This window comes from Plectrocnemia conspersa, unplaced genomic scaffold, assembly GCF_051122295.1.
Source record: "Plectrocnemia conspersa isolate PC_06_02 unplaced genomic scaffold, ASM5112229v1 ptg000005l, whole genome shotgun sequence".
NCBI classification, from domain to species: domain Eukaryota; kingdom Metazoa; phylum Arthropoda; class Insecta; order Trichoptera; family Polycentropodidae; genus Plectrocnemia; species Plectrocnemia conspersa.
Window position 1 is genome coordinate 16,555,268 of NW_028277169.1, and position 22,412 is coordinate 16,577,679.

Consider the following 22,412-nt stretch of genomic DNA (forward strand, 5'->3'; position numbering starts at 1 on the left):
ACTGAATAAACAAATATATATAGTATTAAATTATGTTTTTATGTCTTTTATGAGATATGGTAATCTCTAAGTTTTGTATGGTACTATTATATTATATTAAAAATAATATTTTTATTATATTTGGCTCAATTTTATTGAAGCATCGGTATTATTGATATGATTGATAAGATTCTACTTGCTTTTTTTATTAGTAATTTTTGATATTTATATGATTAATCTCATAATTTTTCTTAAGCTATATTTATTTATAGAAAGTTTATTACATTTATAAAAATCTATTTACATTTTAATGTACAAAAAAATTATAATATCATTTCCCTGGTACAAATTATACTCATGATTATTGGGTTAATCCGAGAATTAAATTGTCTCGCATGTTAACATGTTTGATATTGTAATTTGATCCTATAAGCGCAAATAACATAAACGGTAATATAATTACTAGCTTACCTTGGAGACGCGTTATCAATTATTAAACACTTTTAGGGTCAGCAACATCGCAATGGATGAATAGGTCAATATACTTTAAAAATAATAAGTATAATAGATAATAGGATTTATTTTCGCTTTGGTAGCTAAATCGGTAGCAAACTCACCGCATTTACCATAGAATATAAAGCTCGTATTTAATAGTTCAAATATTTATTTATTTATTTATTTATTAAAATTATAACCATCGTGACCTGATAGGCAAACCCAATGCGTCACGATAGTCAAAAGTACTAATACATCATAATACATACAAATATAAACAAGACAAAACAACAGACACAAATCACCTCAACAGGTGTGCATTGTCCCATACGAACTGAACCAAAACTCCATATGTGCAAGAGAAAATGTCAATATTACTATAGACAGAATTGAGCAGATAAATAGCCTTGGCCAGAGAAGAGTTGGCAAGTGCTCCAGTTCTAGACTTAACAGGCAAGAATAGTGGACGCGACCGAGAACTATAACCACCTTCAGGAGCCCACATTTGAAGCTGCTCGAGCACTGAAGGATTGTCTACGATGCCCTTGAGCAATTCCCAGAAGTGTTTAATTACATAAACACTTCTGCGAGTCGACAAAGAAACGTATCCCAGGGCTCCCAAAATAAAAGCACTGGGAAACAAGAACGGATAATACCCGTATTCCTTCAAGTATAAATATCGAAGAAATTTACGTTGTACTTTTTCCAGCTTCAATTCATTACATTGATTCATTACGCCTGGGATCCAAATGATGGAGCTAGTTTCTAGTATGCTGCGGACTAGAGTATCATAAAGAGTGCGCAATACTAAAGTATTCCTGAAGTAACGCGCATTTCTCAAGATAAAACCGAGCATTTTTAAGGATTTGCTATGAGTCTCTGCAATGTGCTGGCTAAATTTCCAACGTTCTTCGAAAGTCACTCCTAAATCCTTAGTTGAAGAAAACCTTTCCAGAAAATATCCGCCTAGATGGTATGAATATTTTGCCGGCGTTAATGACCTTGAAAATGAAATTGTGTGACATTTATTTACACTGAAAGGCAATTGGTTATAGCAAGACCATTTCCATATAGAGTTGAGATCCTCCTGTAGGTCGAGGGAATCAGAAATCGAATGCATTTTCTTGTAAATTTTCAAGTCATCTGCATATAATAAAAAATCTGAATGCTCTATTGCTGTTTCTATGTCATTAATGAACAATAAAAACAACAATGGACCCAAATTGGATCCTTGAGGTACTCCAGTAGGGGTCTTATATCGTTCTGAAAAGGAGTTATTATACTTGACGAATTGATATCTATTGGTCAAGTAATTTGAGAATAGATTTATGAGATCTTCAGAAAACCCGAAATTAGATAACTTTTTTACAAGTAAAGCATGGTTAAATGAATGTAATATAAATTAAATTTAGAAAATTACCAAGCTTTTGTACTAACGTATACTATATTAAAATAATGAAAAAATATTGCATGAATAGTTATATTCGTATTCGTGCCAGATAAAAGGTGTGTCTTGAATATTTTCTTTTACCACAAATCATCAAGCTTTTCATTGTGTTAAGTAATGTTGTAATTTTTCTATGTACAGCTGTGAATACTTAAAAAGTATAATTACAGTTTTAATTAATTGAGGCATGATTAATCAAATGTTATACACATTGTATACTAAGCTGTTTATTTTTAACATTGTTTTATCAAGATAAGAATGCAAGGAGAGTAATTAATGTATAAAACGATTTTATTAATTAATTTTGAGCACCTATAATACATTTTTAATTATATATATATTTATAATTGATTTATTTTATCTACTATTTGCTTTTTAAAATATAATAAAATAAAAAATATATGACAAATAAAAACAGAATATTGTTTTCTTGATATTGAGTTTAGTTGTTTACTTATAAAACATCATAGTTTTATCTAATATATTATCAAATAATATTGGGAAAATTGTGTAGATATAAAAAATAAATATTATGTTTAATTTATAAGCAGCTGTTTCTTATCAGCTCGCGTTCAAAGGCTTGCTCTTAGTTTGGTGGATGTCAAGGAGTTCTGCGATGCATTGATTAAGTTCCAGGAAATCTTCGATATTTGTTGCTCATGTCTCAGCGGTGATTCTGATCTCATCTTTAAAGTAAATCAGAAAGGTTTATACAGCTACCCTGCCTTCTTTCCGCTTGTTGTTAAATGTTAACGTCAAATATTAGTTTATGAATAAATTATTAAATGAACTTGGAAAGCTTTATATGGATTATATTAACCCAACTATCAACTAAAAATACGAACCCTTACAAATTCAACTATTGTAAATAAGATCCGCAATCCTTTTTAGTGTTAAAAGTTTCTATTTTATGACTCTTACTGAAGATATAAAATTTTACATCCCGAAATTTTATTAGCCTAATAAATAATGTCACTATGACTTATTAATAATGGGCTTAGGTATGAGGATTTTAGCTCGGTTTATGTTTTGTCAATAGCTAGTTTTTTATTATGAATTTTACTCAGGAAGAGATTATTTTTTCAATCGCTTTGTTTTCATATTACTCCTCCTATTCATTTTATGTATCTCTTGCTTAAGTCATGCATGATTATGTAGCTGCGAATTTAGATGAAGGATCAATTTGCTTCGAGAGTATTTTTATACCCTTCTTTTATTTTTATATTTTATAGATAATGCGCGCTTACTATAATAAATATTATTCTAATCTACAAACCATTAACTTTTCCAGTGTGGAGTAACGCGAGTAATGCTAATTACGCTCTTGTGATACCTACATATTTTGCTTATTGACATTAATAATCTTTCGAGAAATTATTTAATATATTGATTTTTTTCCATTGAATTAACGCGGTACTAAAAACTCCAATCAACATAAAAATATGATGCTACTTGTATTTTACGACATCTAACGCACTGATTAATTGGATTGATTTAGTAGACAACCTTAAATTAATTATTTTTTATTTTAAATCTCACCATCATTACTAGACAGGTTTCCCTAATGCGTCACTATGCCTATTACTCAAACAAGTTATATTTAACATCTCACATACTTACACATGTACACACATATATAACTTTAACTCAAACATACGACAATATAGATCTTATATATCCATAAAATGTTTAACATATGTACATATTTTTAGAGCATTACAATTAAACTAAATTAGGGCAATAAATATTTATAAAGAAATACAAAAAATGGCTTGGCCTACCATAATTACAAAATTCTTACCCGAGACATCTAAAAAGGTTATCTCAGAATTTTTTGTTTATTTCGAAAAGCTGAGGGAGTTCAAAAAAGGTCATTTTAGATTTGTGTAATCCAATGCTTGGCAAAGCTGGATGGCTGGTGCAAGTCTTGACGCAATGGTTAAGAATAAGGGACACGATCGCGACTCTCTAAGGAATTCCAAAGCTCTAAGATAAAAATTGCTGAGCAGCGACGAATTGTTGACACCACCCCTTAGTAACTTATAAAACTGCTTCATTGAGAGGACTCTCTAGTAGTAATATCTCAAAAAAAATGTTTTAATTTGTGGCGCTTTATTCTTAAAACTTGCAATAAATTACGGTGACCTAAATGATCAAAAAAAAAAAACAAGACAATAGCATAAAGGATGAACCACATAAAAGCTCTCGTTACGACCAGAAAAAACAGATACATAATACCCAAGTGTTATTACCGTAAATATTCTCCGTCATTGAAAGAATATTTCTTTGTTGCGAAACGGTCACGTGCATAAAAAATCTTCATCTCTAATCAAACGTCACTCTTGAGTCAATACCAAAAGAATTTTATTTCCGCCTAAACTGTAAGAGAATTCTGCCAGGCAATTGGATCAGGAAAATGACACAACGTGACACTTGTCGGTTGTTAATCGATTACTTTCACAGCGACCCAGATCTTTTTGTGGAGAGAAAAAAAGATTTTAAAAATACAGCTTCCACTGAAGCCAGATTTATTCAAATAAAAACAAAAGCACTTATTAAACAGCTACAATATTATAATTTCAAGTTTAAATTCTTGTTTCTTTTTAATCACTCATGATTGATTAAGAAATCAGAGAGAAGAAAATAATTGCTCTTCTTCATAAGTTATACAGTCATATAAAGCTGCTTTAACTTCGATTGTCAAATTTGGTCCAGCCTAGCTTTTTTCTTAAATATCCAAGGTCTTATCTTGCTTGGTTGTAACAAAATTACAAATGAAATAACAAATTTCGTAAAAGGTTTTTTTATCAACTTTTGTTCTATTATTCATTACAATTAACTAATTGTGTAGTATACCTATTTTTATAAATAATAAATTAGTAATTACTTTAGGTTAGACACTTAACTATGTATTGTAAAATATATATATATGTAAAATCATGGCAAATAAAGATATTGTAAAATTATATGAAAAATTAAAATTTAGCTTGAATTTAAAAAAACTTTACGACACATCAACTTGACATTTTTTATTATTGTAACTTAATTACAATAATAAAAATGTAATTTAACGCGTGTGCACATATTACTTTTGTAAAATTTTTATAGTACAGTTTTACTTATAAAATATTTTATTAATGATAATATACGAATATTATCTAGCTTGTATTTATTGTGTGTAAATATGCTTTTCTATTTTCAGGCCTTTATTACGCTATGCTTATTTTAAGTTGTTTATTTTGTACTAAATGATTAGTTTCTGAATTATGAAAGTCCTAAGCACATATTATAAACTAATATTTGCTATATTAACCAGATAGTCTTCTATATTATTATGTACTATGAGTATAACCCAATCAATTTAAAATTCAAAATACGTAGCGTTTCGTTACTTTTTTCCATCTAATATTATCGCTTCGCAGTCAAATCAAAGCCAAACATCTCTTTGATGTCATCGTCTGCTTTAGTGCGATTTTTGGTTGAAAATTCCTGAATTAAAGCCTCGATGACTGACTGCAAACAAAACGACGATCGTTACTACGGACACAACTGGACCGAGAATAATCGGAACGACCACATGAAAAGTTGCGCAAAAACGACCCCAACGACTAATTTAATAACGACGGAGGCTCGTGATTCAACATTGAGAATTTACATATAAATTTAGGGGCACAGATTAAAAGAAGCTACTACGAGCAAGAATTGTTTCGATACTTTCCCCGCGAGGAACATTATCGCGAGTTGCAATTATTTTTATGGCACTGTGTGTTTGAACAAGATTGTAAAATTTAATCGAAACCTTTCAATTCACAAAATCATATATATATACATATTGCTTTATATTGAATAATTTAAAAAAATACTTATCTTGTCTTAAATATTTTAAAGTAGGTATTTTAAAAATAATTGTATAGCGGATCACAATTATTAAAAAAAAATTTTTTTTTTTCATAGCATTAGGCAAATGTTGATCTAGTGTAAGAACTAGAATATATTATAAAATGAAAACTACGTTTCTAATACCACCCAAATTACATATTAGTGGCCAGACGCGGAAAGTTTTGATCTCCTCCCATTTCTCTGACAAGACCTAGAATTAGCTTTGATCTTCAAATTGACAAAATTAGCAAATTAGTCTTTTCACTTCAATCGTTAGATTTAGTTTAGTAACCTTGGAATGTCAGAAGTTAACTGGAGCTTCAAGATAACTAATTATAATATATTGTACAAAAAAATAATTTATTGTACAAAAACAGCTGGAATGTTGTGACTTGTTGTTTACGTTGTGATGTAAAAATATAATTAATATATTTTTGTAATTTCAACTTCAAAAAACGCGTATTTTTATCGCACATTTTAAATACTTATACTAAAGAATTCGCATTATTAAATTAAACATCTTATACATAAATATAATTGTATAATATTAAAAGTACCCCTGCAACTTAATTTATAATATTTTTTTCACTAATTAATTTTAATACTTATTGGCCAATACGATAAGATGTGCTCATCAAATAAAACTAAAAATAAAGTTTACGTTCGAAACTTGCGACACTTTCCAATGACACTTTCTATAACATTTGTGAAATAGCTGTCTAAAAGATGGCGGTGCAAAATAGCAGCATATATAATAATATATAAATTCCACTACTTTCAGCATAATTAATATATTATATAATACAATATACCATATTTTGTAATGATACTGATATTCCAAGAAGCAAATTGTATTATAATATTAACTATAGGTTAAAATTTACCTTTAAATTAAACGTCAATAACCGCTAGCCTATTAGAAATATAATTAGTGTTTATACATGCAACAATTATTTTTTCTAGAAATTTTGCCGAAAAAATATTTGCAATAAATTGCTGTCAAAAATTATTGCGTTACAATATTTTTATTGCATTATATTATTTTATATTAATAAAATCAACATTTTTATTATTTTATTAAATTTTAGCACTCACCTGAGTATATTTGTCGTCTTTCAAAGTTCTATTGCATTATTAGTTTTTCCTTCGCTAAACTTTGGTATCAAATTCCTCGTAAATTCCTACTTCAAACGACCGCCGTTAATTTAGCTTACTTTAAAGCAATCTCAATTTTAGATTGGATACAAAAGCAAGATTAAGGAAAACTAAACTACGCACTGCTGAAATAGTGTGACGTTTATTGTTTGCAAAAGCTCTTCGCTTTCGTTTCGTATTTGTATTAAAATTAAAAGCTTTCAAAAAGCCTGCGCCTGAAGCAAGATTTCAGTTCAATCCAACAAACAGTTGATTCATGTATATAATGTATGAAATAAATCATAATATGCTTTCTATTGCTTGGTTTAAAATCAGATCATTTAAAATAATAATAAATATTTTATTAAATTATATTACCATTAAAAAATCCATAGATTAAAGCATTTTCTTCTTATTTGATTATATTGATTTTAATTATTACGTTCAACTTTTTTTACTAAATATTGATGTATATGTTTTTAGAAAGTAAATAAAATATTTATAGTTATATTAACGGTGACAAATTTAGGCCTTAGTGATATATACTACTAATAATATTTTTTTATTAAGACTACATAACTTTATTATATTTTGTATACATCAAATATTAATTTAACTGTCTTGCACAGTTATTTGAAAAAATAATTTCTCCTTCAAATTTAATTAAATTGAAAGTTTGAGTACTAATTAAAATTGTTTAAATATCGTTAAAATATATAGTGCTTAAAACAAAAATAAAGCGACTCGTATAAAATTATTTATATAATTAACCTCTCTGACTCGTAATAGAAAAAGTTACAGTTACAAAATTAACTTATTTTTTTATAAGCCATATGTGCAAAACATTTTCAAACCTTATTTCTTATCTTTCTATATAAATAAATCATTCGTAAATAAAATGGCTTAAGGGAAAAAATCGTCGATAACCTGCTGAAACGTGATATTGCAATAAAAGCGATCAATGTTGAGGCAAACAGATCGTGAAAACATTTACTCAGAATCCTGAACTATATATACGCGAAGGACAGGCAAAATTGAATAAAAAGAGCACAAATATATGTATCTCATATGTATGATACAAAGTAAAACGATGTATATGATCAGATTGAGATCTTCTTTGGTGGGATAAATAAACTTTAACATGTTGAACTACTCCTTTCAAAGGAAAGAAAACTAAAATAAAATAAACTACTATTCAGATGAAACATTCCGTGGAATATAAGCTAAAACTTAACTTTATAGTGAATAAAACATTCTGTATAATATATTTATATTCAAATATGTGTGACCCATCGTCGTCGTCGTCGTCGTCGCATAAGATATATTGTTTCCGCTATTTTACTATTTGTCAGTATTAATATTTTATCGCTGTTTATATTCCATTTTTATCTAACTTACCAATGCAGATTTGTCAATTGCCTTCAACACTTCTATATATTTAGATTTGTTTGAATTTACTTTCAAATCGAATTCCGTTGCAGCTCGCACGGAATAACTACCGCCTCAGACCTTGCTATTATATCTACGTCACCAGCATAAGGTATACGTCTTTCTAAGAATCCGTATTCCCGACCCGGCCGATTTTCCTCAACATGGCATTTACTTAATGCACTTCTTTTGAAAATTTAAATTGATGTGTCTGTTAAATGGTTTAGACTTTGATATGCATTATTATTTAATTTTTATGATAAATAGTTCAAAATAATTATATTGACTTACTATATCTATTTTATACAATAGTACAGATATAAAGTTACTGTTTGTAGTTAAACAAATATCTCACTTATCACATATAACTTTGTTAAACTTTAAACTAGTAGAATGTGTATTAAATTAATAAAAAAATACGAGATTTTTTATAAATAATTGTAATATTATATTTCATAAAAATAGTTTTACATAATAGATATATTATAATACAAACTTTGATAGTATAATGAGCAGTCAAGAGAAGCTATATATAAATTTAAATTTTACACCTATTTAAGACATATGTATATCTATGGAATGGTTATTAATACAATATATTTCAAGATACAATAGTAATCGATTACCCTCGTACCCCTTTTATGAACCATATATAATGAAGCTCTTTAATTTTTAAAAGGAACACTGATTAATAATATATTTTTTCTTAAGATGTCATAAAAATGAATAAGCTGCTTCCTCTTTATCACAACCGTGATATTTATAACTATATACTCATGGTAATATTTAAACAGTTAATTACTATATGCACGTTTCAGTTTCTTCTGAGTTCAGCATTGCGCGTTCATCTGAAGAATCTTGCAAAACATTAGAGAACGGAGGATTTTTGCTAAGGTTTGTTGGATAAAATTTCTTTAAGCCGCTGGTAGGACACTTTTCTAAAAGCACTACAACCACTTGTTTGCTATCTATCGAGTCTTGAGGGTTTTTGTTTAGATTTAAAGTGTGTTCTGGAGATATCGACACAAGTTCGTTGCTGAAACAAGTTTTTTTCCCAGAAGCCATTATGTGTGAATCGCTCCTCGAATCAGATATGCGCCTATTGGCGTTTTTATCTGATTCATACTTAATCATTTCTTGGTCGTCGTTGAGCAAATTATTCGTCTCCTTTTCGAAAGTAATACTGCGTTTTCCACCTTGGTTTGGAAGATGGTAATCTTCCGCGTCTCCGTTCATATTATAAAATTTTCCCTTGAGCGAACTCTTGTCTTGCTTATTTTTGGTTATGTAATTGGAATTGTCGAGGTTCCACTGCTTATCGCCCCACCTGGTGGTCTTCGGATTCGAGTTTGAGTATTCTTTGGAGATGGTGCTAGACATCGTGCTGTTCCTAGATAATCGATTCGCGGTAGTTGTATTGGTCCTGTGAATTGGTTCAACGGATACTGATCTCACACGTACGAGATGAGTTCCTTCACCGCTCGTGGCGATAGTCGTCTCCCTGAAGCTCGATTGCTCTCTGGAAAATCCGTGGTTGTTGGAGTTCCTACGTTTGCAGCATAGAGTCTCTCTGAATGCCACGCGATACCTGAGAAGATAAATAAATTGATTACAAATCGATTTAAATTCAAAATAAAAAAAATCATGACATTCAGTAAGTAAACCTATTATAATAAATAAAAACATAAAAGTATCCTAACATTAAATATACATAATATTTTTCTCTTGAAATATATTATTTATCTAATTATTAGAACATTTAATAGTATACCTATATATACAAAAAAAATAGTAATTATAAGTATTATTTCGTAATATTTATTATATTAATCGCACATCATCTTAATCTTAAAAAAATCATTAAAACACAAATCAAATATTAGAACAAAAATCTTCTATAAAATAAACAATAATTAAGTCATTAACATTTATATTTTTTAAATTCGACTTTTCAGACTGCTTAAAAGTAAGTGACTTATAAAGTATATTTATAATGTTAATACATATTATCAAAACGCCATAAAATAATAATCTAACAATTACGTTGATAGAGTATTTTTAAGATTATATTTGACTTGAAATCAAAATATGAAATATAAATAATAGAGCCTTAATTTCTTTTGGCTTAGGAGAAAATATATGGAAGCTTTGACGATATTTGTGTTTTTTTTTTTACTTTTTGATATAATTTTAATATAAATCATATAAATTATGTACTATATTATCAGTAAAAATATTTGAAAATGTTAAAACAACAATCTAATGTATAAATAGCACTAGCATAGCTTTTTGGCAATGGTTTATTATTTGATAATTAATAAAAGCTTACGATTGCGTAAAAAAAATCTATATGAATAAATTAAAGAGAAGCATTATTTTTACGCTCATGATATAAATAAAAAAGTGAAACGAGAGTTAATTTATATATTAGTAAAAATCTATAATTCTATAATTTTCCTGTAATAATCAATTTAAGATTTAAAGTGTCAAAAATCAAAATATAATCACAGCTTGTCTTTTAATAATTAACTGTATAATTATATGATCTGTGGCTTAATTATAAAATGACATAATTTTAATTATAACGTTAATAATTCTGATTTCCCAAACGTCGTAGTTAATGTGAAATTCAACTCAGAACCTATTGAACGATAAATAATTATTATATTTAGATAATTTATCTATCTTGCTCATAATATGTCCTTTTATGGATGTTGTAATCTGTCACCATGTGGTAGACCAGTAGTGGAAATCCGATGATTTTTTCTCGGTTCGGTTTTTTTCCTCCTTTATCTAAATTATGTTTTTTGACAATCATTGATTTTTATAACTATTTTTAATATATATATATATATATATATATATATATATATATATATATATATATATATATATATATATATATATATATATATATATATATATATATATATATATATATATATATATATATATATATATATATATATATATATATATATATATTTTAGCTTCTATTGGGTTGGGAAATATAATAACTTCTTTACAATTCATTCATTTATCAAGTCATCTCTTATTGTTTTTTTAGTGTTTAGTTCAATAAAAATAATATATTGTACTTCTATATGAAAGTGAAGTTCCTAATTGGCAAGTCTAGTTTAAGAGGTAAATTTAATTAGTTCTTTATTTCTTTTTCCATATCAGTTAAGTCACTGAGCTGAGGGGAACGGTTGGAAGGTTTCTTCTAGATGTTCAGCGAATGCTTTAGTTTTTTTTTATTTTTTCTAACCCATTTTCCGTTAACTAGCCTGTTAAGTGGTATGAATTGTTGATGTTTTTTGTTTTCTTATTTATAATTTTCCATAAACATTAGTCCATAACATATGTTGGTGTTAAAATTATTCAATATTTTCTGTGATCATGTAGTGATCACAGAGAATATTGAATAAAATAATGATAAAACTATTTTTTTCCTAATTTTCTTCTTTTTTTTGAGTTCAACAGATAAAATTTTTGTTACATTTGTAGCTTATGGTTGCTTTCTTAAATTTTCTTCATCTTAAATATTTTTTGTTAAATATGCTATTTTGCCGTTTTTAACGGAATATTTCACCTAATTTGATCATTTAACATCTGCTTGAAAATTTGCCAGTTTATTATTTTATTTTGCAGGGTTGGTGCGTTTGCTTATTATTTATTATATATTATATTTTATTATAATCAGGATTGAAAAATGATCAAACAATATTTTGAGATTTAATTAAGCCTTTATAAAATCTTGGGATTTCCTTTACTACACCGAAATCAATTAAAATGTGGGCTTTTATGTTGTTATTTGAGACTTTTTTTACGGGTAATAATTTATTAATATTATTTTTATAATAAATATTGTTTTATTAAGGTAAAAATATAAATTAAGCATTATAAACGAGATAAGATAATGCCACATCTATAATGAATGAATTTTCAGAATTGGTAAATGAGATATAACTAAAATATATTTAATAAATAGACGTCAAATTGATTTTCCTAGTAATATTTTTTATCCATTTCATTAAAAAGTAATTTTAAGACAATTTCATACCTTCTAATAATTTTTTAATCTTAACAGCTTTAAATATAAACAATAAAAAAATCGTTTGTCTAGTGTCTCTTATAAAAACGAATCGAGTTTATGTGACAAGAATTGTCAGTAGTTTTCATTAAGATTTGCATACTTCAGGCAATTTTAAAAACACACAAATATATTTCTAAGCAACTTATATAAGATATTTTTAATTAGTTGCAATTTGAAATTATATAATAAAAATAATATATTAAAACCACTAATTGTCGATTGAGAAATTTGATGAAAAAATTTAAAAACGATCGATTATCAATAATCAAAAACAAAATTATGAAGGGCAACTGTATGCAACAATATTACAATAATAAACTTTTTATATAACTATTAATCACTATTTTTTTAGTATTTTTCAAAAACAAGTGTGTATAAAAACGATAAATTTTACGTTACAATATGATGACATCTATAAAATGAATTCCTATACGAAAAAATCATAACAGATTTAACGAGTTTTTTTTACATATAAAGCATGTGTTAAATTCATAGTAAAACTTTATTTAACTGATAATATAAGTATTATATATGCTCCGAATAAGTTTTATTTGAAATATTGCTCTATCTTTGCATACAGCTCCTGTTTCTTTCCGATAAAATGAACTTATATAAAAAAAAATGTGATGAAAAATTAATTACTGCACTAGATTTTTTTTATATTTCTTCAAAAGCAAACATGTTAATTACAAATATAAATACTAGGAAAAAAATTGTAGTGACTTATTTTACTTAAAATATTTTATATATACAATATATATAGCAAACAATTTAATTAAAAATTATTAAACTTACAGATTTTATTATCAGTATTAAAAATAATCGCATTCATGTTTCGATGAATCAAACAAAAAAAACTAATAATAGAAAATTACATACGTATTAAAAATGAGACATTTTTATATAAAACATAAAACTTTACACAATAATTAAATTAATTTAGTGTTTGTGGACAAAATTGTATACTATGTTATTTGACGTAATTAAAGAGTATATTACAAAAATAACTTTATTAAAAAATATTTCAGTAACCAAATTACTAATTTATTTCGTCATGTGTTCATGAAAATATACGACAGAAAAATTTCATTATTATATAATTGATATTGAATTTTATGCAAGATATTTATGAGTTCATGTGCGTAAAATTGTATGTTCATTTTCGAACTTAATTCAATACAATACTGTTTTTTTACATATTTTTCCTTGTGGTATGTAATTTTATTATACAATTTATTAATAAAATTTCAAAATCAATGCCTCTTGATAGCATACTTTGTATTCTTAATCATTTTTGTTACTAATAGTGAAATTTATGTAATTTATATTAATTGCGAACATATGTCTTTATTAAAAGTCCTTAATAAACTATTAGAATTCCAACCATTTTATAGAATTTATTTATTCTAATTTTATAGATTTTACAATAACAAATAATTGGACATGGACTTTTTTAATCATATTATTTGGTAAAAGTTTAAGAATCGTGGTAGTAAAAAATATGTTTATAGTATAAAATCTATAGGCGATTTAATAGATATTTTTTAATTTAATAATATCATATTGAACTAGCACAAACTTTTTATTTTATATAATTTTTGATAATATATACATACTAGTGACAATAAAATTCATATAAAAATACAAAAGTAATATCCTTAGAAATAAATTATATTAAATCGTCAAAATAAAAAAATACATCAAAAGGTGATTTTTTGATTTATTGAAAAAACGATAATCATTTTTGAATAACCTGATAAAAACAAAAAAAAAACACAGGCTTAAAATCTAAAATCCTGTTAATGTAATTTCGATACCATTATTCAATGTAATTGGGATAAATTTTAATGTTTCAAGTATAATAAAAAACATTTTTAAATTATATATAAAATAAATGACGATAAAATAAAAATTATCAACTATGATAAAAATAAACAAGGAAGTATATACACGTGTATTCCAATTAACTATTAAATATAGAGGAACATTTTGTGTATATATTTTGACGCTCTTTACATAAATGGAATGTTAAACAAACAACTAGTCTTGTTCTTCAAAATATATAATAATTTTACGCGAATCTCTGTGTTGCTTTCACTAAGTGTTCTCAAAGACGAAGTTATATTAACAGTATTAATAATGTTACATACGTGGTACACGTTAAAAAATAGAATTTTACGTATTTTTTTACTGTAATAAACAAGCTGATATAAGCATAAGGTAATATTTGAAAAAGGATATTAACGAATAAGAACTTTTTTATAGAAACATAAATAATATAATCAAATGGAGATGTTCATAATAACTACATTTCCAAGCAATCATAAATTAAGGACAAGCCCACGCTGATTGATCGTGCTTGATTCGAAATATGTTGTCGAATTATTTATCATTCAGATTTTTCATGTTGTGGCATAATAAAATATAGATTTTCTCAAAAATGTTCCAATATAATAAAAAAGCTGCATCCAAATCGATTCAGCTGATCCTAATATTTTTAGATAAAAATCAGACAGGCTTAAATATATGCGTAAATCTATTATTCAACAGCAAGAAATCACACAGGTTGTATTTTTATGATGTATACAGAACTTATTATTTTTATATTATGTTAACGTAAATATAACACGCATCACAAAGCATAGTATGTTGAAAATATTCTGAAATTTCTATAAATACATCAATATAGAAATTCGCAAGATGTATACCAAGCAGAAATATATTTTTTGTAATAAAAAAAATATATACATTTTATTTGAAATTAAATTGTTATTCAAAATAAACTATTTCATTTAATTAGATAAATTATCTATTCATACTTCTAAAATCAAAGCACATCAATCTGCGGTTAATATACATTTAAATTAACTTTTAGTGAATATATTATATGCTTTCAATGCCTTTGAAAACAATGTTTATAAATTATTATATTATACAGAGTTCATAAATATAATAATAATTTATACAATATTTTTAAATAAAAGTTAGCACGTAATAAAACTTGATAGCGAGCGTCATTACATTGTCGCCAAATGGAAAATCCTCTTAAATTATTTATTTAACGTTACAATGTAAAGTTAAAGACGCGACTCAGATTCTAGAGACGTTAAGTGAATTTAAAGAACAACTTTCCAAAAATAGTAACTTTTCCAATATCCTCGAGTCGCCGCACAGTGCAGCTGATCTTCATTTATCGAATCATTTAAATATATCCTTAACTAGAAATTGAAAATAAATTTAAAAATATAGTTATTAATTTTTTTTAATTTTATTGAGAATTTATGCTTAAAATATTAGTTATTAGCACATATTTTTGGTATAGTTTTATTATATTTTTATATATGCAAACCAGTTTAAGAGTGTATTTTCTAGACTATTTTGATACTTTTTTAATTATTATTGAACAGAAGCTTAAAACTATTCCTTGAACATACATTGCATTCTAATTTCATCTGCTATTTAAAAAAAACAGCTTTGTTCATATTCTTTATTTAGTCACTTTTTTTCATCCATGCGAGTAGCTTTAATTTATAATTTAAAATCATTTTCAATTACACTGGCAACATATAAGTGTATGCGTTAATTATCTTAGATGCTTTATTGAAGATGAAAGTCATAGGCGAACTGAATAAATTTGACCTTATGTATTGCCACGCCAAAATCATACAGTTGGCTCACTCACTCTCATATCAACATTGGTCCAATGCTTTGCTTAATTTTAATACCAAGAGCATAGCAAATATTTTTAGCCTAATTTGTTAAAAATATTTTTTTTACAGGATTAGTCACAGTTGCTAGTCAGTAATCATATAAAAAGACTTTTCGCAAACACCCAGTTACATAATCACTACACTCATAAACTACACACCACATACATCATCACTATATGTTACTCGACCCCTAAACCCGAAAAAAATAATTGCAATTGTGCACAAGTCTCTAAATTAAAAAGTAAAAACTTGTATACTTTAGCGTTCGAGTTACTGTCAAAGATTATGAGTCAGAAGAATAAATGTATTTTATTTTTAAAATACACACCTCCAAATCTTCATCTGGCTGCACTCACGCGACTTTAATTCTCTCGCATGCAACACGAATTTATATACAGTTCACTTCAATCGCAAAAGCACAATCTTAAGATGAAACATGACTGGTTCTAACTCAATGCGTTACAGTTATGTTATAATCAACACATACTAGTAAACAGTTTATTATACCAAACTAAAATTGAGAGTTGGAAATCAGTTTCAGAATATTTAGTGGTTATATCAATTGACAACTATGGAGTTACGCTGAGCGGCAGCCAGAGACTTATTCGTTTTCATTTATATTTATTTTTATGAATAAAAATGCCGCATTATATATTTATTTTATACTTTGTTATAATATATTATCGATACATTTATGAAAAATCAAAGTTTCAATAGATTGTGTTTTTTCTATAAAATTCCCCGCCTTTAGTGCACGGCCGTACTAATAGTTCGCGGCGTTTAAAAGGTTAAATGAATATTTTGAATTAAACAATAATTGAAATAAAAAACCATAGAACACGCTAAATCTATTATCTCCAATTCGTTGGAGGTAATAGATTTAGACTGAAGTATAAATTGTAAATGAAATAAAATACAATGAAGTTATATTTTCACTGGCGTTTCAAAATATCATTTACGAATACGTTTTCACCAGTAAATATATATTTATATTAGCGAAAATTGAATAAAACTATGAAACCTAATTTGAGAGTTGCGTCCATTTACAGTTTAAACTCAAATTAAAACTTAACGAATTAACCAAACCCAACTTCTAATAAAAGTTTAAAATCTAGCTAGATTCAAAAATATATTAAGAAAAAAATCTGGGACAAGTATTAATTATTATTAATATTAAAAAACTAGGTTTCATTACACTGGAGACTATAGTTTGACAGCGATTTTCTTGTCATAATCACGGCTTGTGAGTGACTGCCGCCATCATCCTTGACCTAGTAGCATAATGACTTCAGTCATTCTTCTAGCCGATAAGGAAAATACAACCGTAATGAAATTACGAACAAATATAAAAGGACGATGAGGTCTATAGAAAAAAAAGTGAAAACGACCAAACTACTTACCAAGAGTAATAGAGCAAAAACATGATCGAAAAAATCGTTAAAAGAGCAACTTGCTTCACATTTGAACTCCTCGAGAACCCCTCGTTTTTACGGTCTCCCGAAAATTCCCAAAACGGGTTAACCATTGAGAGCAATTGTTAGCTCTGTTGGTGTACCCACCCAAACTTTAGCAAAAGGTTTTCAACCACTAGCGGAAAAAATGAACTCTTATGTAAAAAACTCGTTGAAGTTTGTGAAAAGATGAAGCATTTGAAGCTGTACGATAAAGACCTTTTGGAATGCTTTGATGTAACTTTACCCTTTACAAATATTTCGTAATTATCGTTGCATATATTTCTTAATTTCGCTTCAAGGAAAATTTAACAAAGTTATAATATACATATATAAATACAATAGTTAAAAGTAACGCCATTGATCGATATGATTTCACTGTTTTTATTAGGTAAGCTTGCGCCCTTTAACTCTAAATAATATTTCTTAATAAATACTTGTTTGACAAGATGTTGAATCGTTGGCCTCACTGTGCGTCTTCATTGACTCATAAACCGTGCAATTTATTGAATCCGATTTATGCAAATGGCTGAGATTGAGAGAACAGTAGCTGATTGTTATGGCTAGGAGATTTCGACTCCGTCGCGATCTGGCGGAATAATTTATGACGAGTATTTTCCCTGGAAATATACGAAGAATAAATCTCAAGAGCGACCTCAATATCCTCGAGCTGTGGCATATTGATTTTTCGATACGCGTAAGAGAGCGTGTGTCCTTAGAGATGAACCGGTAATCTCTGCGACGGCGAAAAAGTCGCAGTTAATTTGCCTTTAGTACACCTGTAGAGGTATTAAACCTAATTTATTAAGATTCCGCCAGTTTTCGGGTTAAATTACGAGACGGTTCAGTTTTACGAGTGGGACCAAGGCTTACTTTTCCCTTAGAGTACTTGTTGATATTGCGCTATAAAGAATGATGCAGAAATTTTATATTGGACGTTTATGTTGTTGTGAATTAATTTGAGGTGTAAAATGCTATATGTAGGAACATAAACATAAATTATAGTAACCTAAAGTTTTGGGAGATGTTGCTCATTGTTTATTGCGTGATGATGAATTTCCTTCAGGGATAGCAACCCAAATTCCTAACAAGAATTTGGGTTGAACAGGCAATTGAAGCTATTATTGTTAAATGGCAGAACTATTATATCTAATGATATTATTGTAAAATTTACGAAGAATGATGACGGTGGGAATTTTATTATGATCGCATGTAGCGCGAAGAGTGATTTAAGATAAACAATTTTAATTATTTTTTCAGAGGAAAAATAAATTAAATGGTTTATCTCAGGTCATTTTTTGTGGTAATGCAAACAAAGAGCGCAAATATTTTAATTGGGTGCTTTCCTACCCGCATAAATGTTTCTTTAAAATTTCAGTTTTTGTGAAGTGTTAATCGTACAAATAATTTAGGAAAGCCCTGGTATAACAAATCAAGATTAGTCTTGCTTTTAGCGATTTACATTTGTTCGACTCCATTAAACATCTTTCGGGTGAACGCTTTTTGCCGATTTATTAGGTTTCTAGAAAAATAAAAGATGTTTTTGCCTTTGAATTTTAAATTCACAGTGTAATTTAATCGTGTGCTATATTATCGCTTTAATTTTAAATTGTATTTTTTGGTCTGTATTAAGTTAAAATCAAATTTAGTTTCATTATTAACTCGACATCATTATAAAATAAAAACGTAAAAAAAGCATAGAATGTTTTATTTTGTATGGCTTTAAAACGAGTAATAAAGCAGCAGAAATCACTTGTAAACTTGCTTGTGGTACTATCATATTAGAAAAACTAATAAGATCGTGGACTATTTTATAAAGTCGATAACCAACTAAAGACATTAATTAAATCAGAACCACCTATAACAATTTAGGAGCTTTAACAAAAGTTAGGTCTTAGTAATTCTTAATTAGCTTAAGAAACTGATGCCTTATAAATAAAAAAAATGTTTGTTTACAATATTTATTATGCAACAAAAAAGTTATATATTTCTATCGTGTTATAATGTGCGGAAAAAATGTGTGACAATTTCATACAACGATAAAGCAGTTAAGAATTTTGCGAAACTGAAATTACATAATATTTTTTTGATATTTGTTCAGTGGTTTGCGCTCGGTAAAATCTACTACATATTGATTCTAGTATTATTATATCATGTCAAAAATATACCAATATAAGTTATTGTCTAAAAATAACTAAAATGCATCAAGAACTGTGACATCTGGCTTAATAATATTGCACCACTATAAAATATCACGTTATCCAATAGATTCACCAGACATTTCGCGAACACTAAGAACTTTCTATAGGGTTGCTTCTTAAAGTGTATTTCGAGATTTAATCAATTTCAATACTACGTAAATTTTAATGATTTTTTTTGAAAGCCACCCTTTTTTTTGGAGGTGTTTTTCATCTAGTTTCGAGAATCGATTTAGAGTGTACAAGTGCACATGTTCGCACAAGAGAAAGACTTTTTATTTTTTGAGATGATATTTGAAGACACTTAGTAACGCTGTTTAAAAATGGAATTATAACGTTTAGAACTAATGAATATCTAGAATGTTTAGGTGGACGATTTGAAAATGATCTTAATCCCAGAGGTCATAAAAAATTGTTTTATTGTTAAGCGCTTTTAAGCTATACTCCATTTCATCTCAGTTTATCGCATAATATACCTGTACATTTGATACAAAGTACATATGTATTTTCATATACCAAGATTAAATATCAATAATGGCACACATTGAATATTAATAACGTAGGAAAGCAAATTATAATTGCAAATATACCTGATTAAACATTGTTTTGTTATACTCACTTATGCAAGTCTTTGTTCTATAATATTTAATAAGAAACATATAAATAATATCACCAATTGAATTCTTTGTTTATTGCATAACCTTATTATAAATAACATATAATGTATTTCAATACATGTGATTATAGTAAAAATTAAAAACAAAACTAAGAGCTTTAAATCCCTCATAAGATGGAGAAACCTCAGGAGCTTTTTTTAATATTCTGTTTTAATCTGCTAAACGTAATTTTAATACGTTACAATGGGGTTAATTTGGACCAACCGAGTGAGTCAATAAAGATCTTATTATGTAAGTTTTTAACAAATACGCTACACGGCCTAAAACGCTGAATTTTTTTTCTCTGCGATTAATACAACTGCGTTATTTTATTTTCATTAAAAAACATCTTACTCTAATATTACCTTATACTATAAAAAAATATTGTTACACTTTTGTGTGACCCTTATATTTAACTCTTCCCCTACCAAAATTTTAAATCCTAACTTTACACCCTATTTGATCTTAATAAATACCACTGATCTAAAATTATGTTACATATTTACAAGACTATAGCAAAAGCACCCAAACCTGCTACCGCACCCTGGATTGCTCCAGCGCCTCTCAGAGATTGGTAGCGCTCACTTTGGGAATCATTGCCTTATACCGACGTTATAAAATTTAAATACGACCAAAGTGATTTAATCTTCTTTTATATTATGCTGTCATTTTATATTACGTATCTTAAGCAACTTCATTTCAAGCGTTAAATATATACATATATCTTCACTTTAAGCAATAAAATACGACTGCGGATATTCGCTTGCATAAAAATATTATTTCCCATAAAAAAAACGAATACCCCAAAAATAAATGACCTTCTTTCATTACGCAATACACATCATCACTCATCAGATATTTTATCTATTCCGTTTCGATCTGAAGGCATTCGGCCCATTCGCATTACTTTCGTTCCGCGTCGCGACATAAATCGCACAAAACACAATTCCCATTCCGAGCGTGTCGCGAGTTTCGTGCGAATTTTCCGCATTTCATTTACGGTCAACTTTCCATATAAAAAAATACTTCTCTCCAATAAATTTCCTATACAGCGAGCCAGAACACAATGGACGGAACCACGATAAATTCACTTATTTTTGCGAAATGAAAACTTTGCGGTATAAAGGGTTTCTTTATGCCGCAAATCAGATAGAAAATAAAATCTCACCTGTTGCTCATGACGTTGTATAAGATCGGATTCACTGTGCTCGATACGTAGTAGAGCCATCCGGCGATTGAGAACATCCACTCGTTTATACTCTTGAAATGAGTCCACTCTTGGCCGTACAAGTAAATAAGACGCTGCGCATGAAAAGGCGCCCAACACACGAAGAAGGCTATAACAACAGCAGCTAGAAACAAAGAAAAACATTGATTGAGCTTTGATATTCTAGACGGTTTCATTTCTGTACAGAATAAAAAGCTGAACATATGCATAATATTATAGTATTATAATTGTTATTATACAGCGATAAACTATTACGTTAATAGCCATGTTTTATTTTCAAGCCTCTATATATTTTTAATAAATAATTCACATCAATATTATCAAATTATATTCAATCTACATTACAAAGGTATTTATTAATCGTTTTTGTCTAATAGATGGTTTTAAGTATTTTTGAATCAATTTAAACTTGCTGTAACTTTTCTTATATGAAAGCATTAAAAGTATATAAAATATTTGGAGAGCAACATTAATATAAAGTCGTGAAGAGCTTGTAGAATATCAAGTAGGTGTGCAGTTTTAATGTTATGTATTAGTCTCGAGACTTAAACTTAAAGCTTCGAATTTCACATTTGCGCTCATACATATTTAGATCTTTTTTATACTTAATAGCGATATCTGCAGCAATTTTTGTCGATCACCATGTTTATATTTTGTGTTTATAGCTTGTAAAATATAGTTCCTAATAATTCAATAATATTATATTTATTA

At 27.6% G+C, this 22,412-nt stretch overlaps 1 protein-coding gene across 2 annotated transcripts in view; it reads right to left on the minus strand.

Annotated features, from left to right (window-relative positions):
- Window positions 1–8,833: 8,833 nt before the first annotated feature.
- CapaR (Capability receptor) overlaps window positions 8,834–22,412 on the minus strand; it is a 179,591-nt gene continuing 166,012 nt past the window's right edge. The window contains exons 6-7 of one of the 2 annotated variants that reach the window (XM_088186403.1): window positions 21,642–21,825; window positions 8,834–9,950 (exon numbers count right to left, since the gene is read on the minus strand). In XM_088186403.1, the coding sequence (XP_088042529.1) occupies window positions 9,164–9,950; window positions 21,642–21,825 (971 nt within the window). In that variant the 3' untranslated portion in view covers window positions 8,834–9,163. Of the gene's footprint in view, window positions 9,951–21,637; window positions 21,826–22,412 lie in introns of those variants that run through there. The other variant, XM_088186404.1, reaches the window with a different exon arrangement.